The 6102-nt window shown below is 27.9% G+C and overlaps 1 protein-coding gene across 1 annotated transcript in view; it reads right to left on the bottom strand.

Annotated features, from left to right (window-relative positions):
* The window catches only part of LOC144472067 (midasin), a 125102-nt gene that overhangs the window by 112567 nt on the left and 6433 nt on the right, over window positions 1-6102 (bottom strand). The window contains exons 9-10 of the mRNA XM_078184763.1: window positions 5692-5916; window positions 5103-5231 (exon numbers count right to left, since the gene is read on the bottom strand). Coding sequence (XP_078040889.1) covers window positions 5103-5231; window positions 5692-5916 — 354 coding nt within the window. The remainder of the gene's footprint in view (window positions 1-5102; window positions 5232-5691; window positions 5917-6102) is intronic.

The following is a 6102-nucleotide window of genomic DNA, read 5'->3' as shown; positions in this document are numbered from 1 at the left end:
ATCGTTAAACATAACCTGATATTTGTTTCGATAGTTTTCTGTTTTTACACTCCGGGTGAAATTTTGTTAAGACTATGGTATAGTCAGATTTTTAATTTAAAAGTTGAGTTTTGAATATTAAAAGATGAACTTTGAATGCAGAAACTAAATTTTCAATTTGAAGTATAAATTTCGAATTTGGAAACTAAACCTCCAATTTCAAATATAAATTTTGGATGTAGAAGCTAAATTTTCAGTTTGGAATATAAATTTTAAATTTGGAAGCTAAATCTCCAATTTGAAATAAAAATTTAAAATGTGGAAGCCAGATTTTGAATTTAAAATATAAATTTTGAATATAGAAGCTAAATTTTGAATTTGAAATATAAATTTTGAGTTTAGAAGCTGACTTCTGAATTTGAAATATAAATTTTGAATTTAGAAGTTACATTTCGAATTTAAAATATAAATTTTAAATTTAAAAGCTTGCTTTCCAATTCAAAGTATAAATTTTAAATTTGGAAGCTAAAAATTTGACGAATTTTTTCGAAAAAAAATTTACATTAACGATAGAACAATAATAAATGTTTAATAAGAACACCTAACGAACTATGATTATTTCAAAATATTAAAAAGTCGGTTAACTATAATTTTAAAATGAAATAAAATTTATTTTCAAAACCGAATCCTCATTTTACAAGATCAGAGAAAATGATGAAACAATTGACAATTATTCAGAATTTCCTCCTTTGACTGAACGATATCGAAGATCGTGGAAATTCGAAAATTCTAAAAATCGCGAAGGGAATGGAATGGCAAACAACTTTCTTAAAGTACTATTACCAAAAACTGATTCTTCGTATGAGGCATTGGAAGAATTTCGTGAAGTTGCCAAAGTACTTTATACAGCGAGAGAAAAGAGATTCTTTCGACGTTCCACATTGATAGCGTGCCAAAAATGCTGCAAAACTTTCGTGTCAAATTATACTTAATCAATTAACTAGTTATTCTTATCAGTAATTGGAATCGTTTTTGCATTCAACATTTTTAATTATGTGGACAACGTATTGGACAAATTTACGGAGTTCAATAATTTTGGAATAGTGCCAAATATGTTGCAAATCTAGTGCAACGGACTGTATCAAATCAAGCAAGTAATTATCATTCCAAACAATTGGAATAACTTTTAAAAGCATTTTTATAAGGTTAACAGATTATTGAAAAGTGCCAAATAATTTTTTCCTGAACCTTTTATCATTCAGGATGAAATCGTCCTCTAATTATTTAAGTTATTATTATTGTGAAAAAGGAATAGTTATAATAATAAAATGGCTGCTTATTATTGTTTGATTATATTAAAAATTGTTCTTCTTTGTTGAAAAGTTATTACACGTTGATCGCTCGACTTAGGAGATATTTATATTTAAAAGTATCTACAATACCCTAAACGTTCTGTTAAATAAAAATAATTACAATGACAGAAATCAGCTTTCGTTCCATAAATAAAAAATTTCTTAATTATCGTATGAAATAATTGTTACAAATTTATAAATGGTTTAGTCTCTCCCATTTCTTTTATATTTGCAAAGCGATCGCAGAAAACTCGTAAAACATTAAAAACCAATAAATTTTCATCTACGTCAAATTTGTCCGAAGATCGATAATGGAATATGAGAACAGCGATCGGGATAATACTTTTTTCTCTCGCGGTATCGCTGAAATAACAGAACAAAAAGGTTACGTAGGTCCATCGATCGCAAACTTTACGCACGTTTCCATATAAAAAAAAAAGAAAGAAAAACGTAAAAAAGAAAAAAAGATACCAAAATCTTCGCTTTTTAGATAACTATATTTAGGTACGAGCAATAAACGCTGCGGGCGCAGACAGAAAGCGAGACACTATGCATAGAGAGAAAAGGCGCATGAAAAAATATAAAAAACAATGAAATCACCGAAAAATAATTGTAGAGGTAACGACACTGTCACCGACGAAGATAGTTCCTTCAATGTGAATCGAAACAATATTAGGCGCACCAATTAGGGACTTCAAATCTTTAATCGATCGTTTTAGGGAGTACGTTTAGTCTATAGTTTGCACCATTTAATGAGCTTTCCACTCAACTGGGGGACTCAAGTGGCCGAGAGGTTTTCTCCCGGCCGACAGTATTGTATTATTTACTATTGCCGTTATTATACACTTATTATACAAATATATTATACATGGTTATGGCCGCGAAGTGCACATATACAGGGACGCTCGATACAAACGCGATCGAATCGCAAAAGTTGCCAAAGGAATTATGAATTATTATTGTCATTGCTATCGTAAATCTTTATGCAAATTGTCATTCTTCAATATTTCTTATTTATTGACCCTTTCAAAGCAACATTTTTCTATTAAATGAAGCACTATATAATTATTTTTTATTTGTTTTTATAATTTTCTAATTTTTTAAATAAAATACGCGGTCTGATATTTATTACTCTTATTATAATAAACTGTCATTACATTATAATTTTTATAGAAATTTCAGTATGTACTAATTCAATGTTAGGTAAAATATACGTTTCATCGGATTGTTTAATACCTGACAAAGTTAATTTTAAATAAAACTTCCATTGAAATGGGATTCAATTATTCATTATTTTAAATAGACATTATAATATAATAGTATTTTTATTCGTTAAAATTATTTCAACTTCAATAGATCTGATTTTTATCATTTTTGCCAGTATAGTTTCGAGTTTCGAAACAAGGGTTAATGCAAATGTATCTTAATAATTTTTCATCATGAATAATTGTATACTTTTAATTTCAAATACCATGCATTATGTATTTCAAAAATAATAAAAATTCACTGTTTTTGATACTCTCTGAAAAGCTTAAATCGTTATACACGCAATCTGGTGAGTTTAAATCTTTTTAGGAAAAATGGCAGCAAGCATTTAGAAAAAAAACAACATTCCCCTCGAGAAACATGAATTTTTTAAGTGCAATATGAACCTAAATATTTAATTTTTTAATCAAAAAGATCTACTTCAATTTGGTATAATATAGAGATAATAACATTTTTCCTTTATCCGAATCATCGATTGAAAAATACTAATAAAATTTGGTAAAATTGTGCTATTATTTTGGTGTAATATTTGTTGGTGTAATATTTACACCATATATAATTTATTATATTTAATGTATTAATTACAGTAAGTATTGTTCTACTTAAAATAAAAAGCAAATTACCGTATTCAATAACATTCATTTACTAAATGATGTAAGTTAAGAATAGATTTTGAGCAAAATTATTATCCAAGGACAAAGATTGAATCAACAATTAATTTTGAACATCTCTAAGAACTTTTTCATCCTATTTTTAAAAAATGAGTGATTAATAATGTGCCACGAAAAAGTTTATAATAATCTCTAAAGTGGTAAAAGCAGTATTAAAATAAAATATAAAAATTATAAAATGTTCGGATGCCAAAATAGAATGATAAGATTTTCTAACGAAAATGACCACCCTGTATATGTGTGCCCGTAAATATTATATACTTATATACATACTATATATTTTCTATGCAAAACTTTAGGGATTTCCGGACGTGCGTTCTCTATTAGATCTTCTATTTACAGATTTCTATAAGTTTCCTGAGGGATAAATTTTATTTATATACATATAGAGTTTATAAGTTATTTGTAAATCAAAGACACGTTTAAACGCAAGCGTTTTCTTCATTTCCTATATCAACTGTAATTTAATAAAACAGAAATGTAAAAATGAGCTGTTTTTCCCATTCCCAAACATAATTTTTTGAAAATTTAATTACATGTAGAGCAGATTTTCTTTGCTCTTATTGAACTATTATAAACTACTGAATTTCATTAAAAATTATAAATGACTGAATTTTGTATAAAAATGATTTTCCGGAATTGTACAGACTTATATTCATTTCTAGATAATTGTACTGAATAGCTGCATTATAAATTGCATATTGTTGAATTTTTATATTTTAAACAAATGTTAAACACTGACGTGAAACATGTAGATTAATGAAACCAATTTTCATTGTTCTTTCCATCATTATTGTAAACAAATAATAATAAACATTTGTGAATTGAATTAAGTGGTTATAATTCATTCCACTTTCTTGAATTTTATTAAATTATTTATCTCCTAGATAATAAATAAAAGCTACCCACGTGCAAAAGTGTTACATTTTGAATTGGCAACGATTATAGATCGTATAACATTAAAAAATATTTAATAACATTCTTGATATATTTTTACTAATATAAAAAAAGTAGTTTCACATTAAATTTGCTGACTAACATTGAATGAAAATGGACCTTGCTTAAACAAATAATTGGTGGTAATTAAGTCCGGAAAATCCCTGAAACAATGTCAATTTCTCTTAAAAGACTTTTCGTAAGAAAATGTGGAAATAAAGAACCTTGCGGGTAAGCTATTAATTATAAATTAGTTAATTAAAAGTGAATGCTATCTGACCGAAGATAGCATTTAAGGGTATTATAATTTCTAAGTTGATTGATAAACGGTGCCTGGCGAAATGAAAAGATTATGAGAATCGTCCGACGAATTGATTGCAATATTTGTATCGCTGATTATACAAAGCACTTATATGATATTTCCGTCTGTGAAATTAATTCGATGTCATTGTATGTGTAAATAAAGATAGATTATCTTTGACAACAGCGATTGCCATATTTTCTTTCCCTAATTTCGTCAACTTCTCATCATTTCATTAATTATTTAGAATGATTTCTAATTTTTTCATGCATTTTTCCATAATTGATTTTCTATAATCGTTTCTTAAAGATCTCCCGCCCTTGCCTGACAGTTGATTTTTTTCATTTATAAAAGAAATTGAATTTTTGTGTAACTGTTCCTGTTCAAATAGATATTTTGTAATAACTAGGGACAACAATAATTTATTAAATACTTGTCGTCATAATAGTTTTAAAATATATGTATTCAGCAGTTTTAATTTACAACGGAAAACAATTTCGAATTATTTTTATAGTTTTCATGGAAATTCATGAAGCGATACCATTTTGTATAGTGTTTTATAGTTGAGAGGAATCTCAATAAATAAAAAGGACTTACCTGTTCGAAGCCGCCCAAAATTTCAGTGGTGTCCATCGCAGAATTTACGACGATCGATTTCAGCTTTTGTCCGGCCAAATTCGCTAGAAGATGAACGAGACTGGTTTTTCCACTGCCGGTATCTCCAATCTGGCAAATAATACCAAAAGCTATAAACAATTAAATAACAGTAAAAAGTAATAAATCACTTTTTCATTGAATACATTTAAGTTATAAATCATCCAAAATAATTCCTTAATCAATGATGATTATAAATTTTATTGCAAAAGAGGCAAGACAAATTCTTGTAAAAAATATTCACTTTTACACACATTTCTTATTTATATATTGATTAACAATGTATAAATCGAATGATATCAATTTTCTGATCAATTTCCAGATTTCTATGGTATTTTCTTTACTGTCCAGTAAATCTTTTTTCCAGATTAATTTTCTAAGGTATCTACTTTCTGGGTTAAAGAGATATTTCATTTTCTTCTCTCTCTCTGACTTTTTCCATAAAAATGTAAATTTATATAAAGTTCCACAGCCTGGTTATCACATGAGTACTTCAAGCATGAAGTTGCGTTCACGTGGGAGGTAGACTTACAAGAATAGTCATCCAATTCATGTTAACGCACTGCGCAAGATCCTTCAAGGCAGCCTTCTGGTCCCTGAGGAGCAACAGATTATCGTCCTCGTACACCGCAGAGTCACTGCGATCCAACACTTCGTCCCCTAAGAAGACCTTCTCTTTTGTGAAATGAATAGGAAATTCTGGGTCTGGAAGAGGATGATTATCCAGCGAGAATATTTCGTCGTAGATTTCTTTCACCTATAATTAAAAGGACGCTCATATAATTCAGATAATTTAGCAAATTTAAATTTTAATCTAATTTAGATTCAAGTGAAAAATGATACTAATGGTAATAATAATGAATATCCTATGCTATTATTAAAATAAGAAGAGAACGTTCAATTATCTTTTTCGAAGTATATTACACCTTACAAGTCTGAGAAG

The sequence above is a fragment of the Augochlora pura genome, chromosome 7 (assembly GCF_028453695.1).
Source record: "Augochlora pura isolate Apur16 chromosome 7, APUR_v2.2.1, whole genome shotgun sequence".
NCBI lineage: Eukaryota > Metazoa > Arthropoda > Insecta > Hymenoptera > Halictidae > Augochlora > Augochlora pura.
The sequence above is the reverse complement of the archived record's forward strand: the minus strand, read 5'-3'. Positions and strand labels throughout refer to the sequence as shown.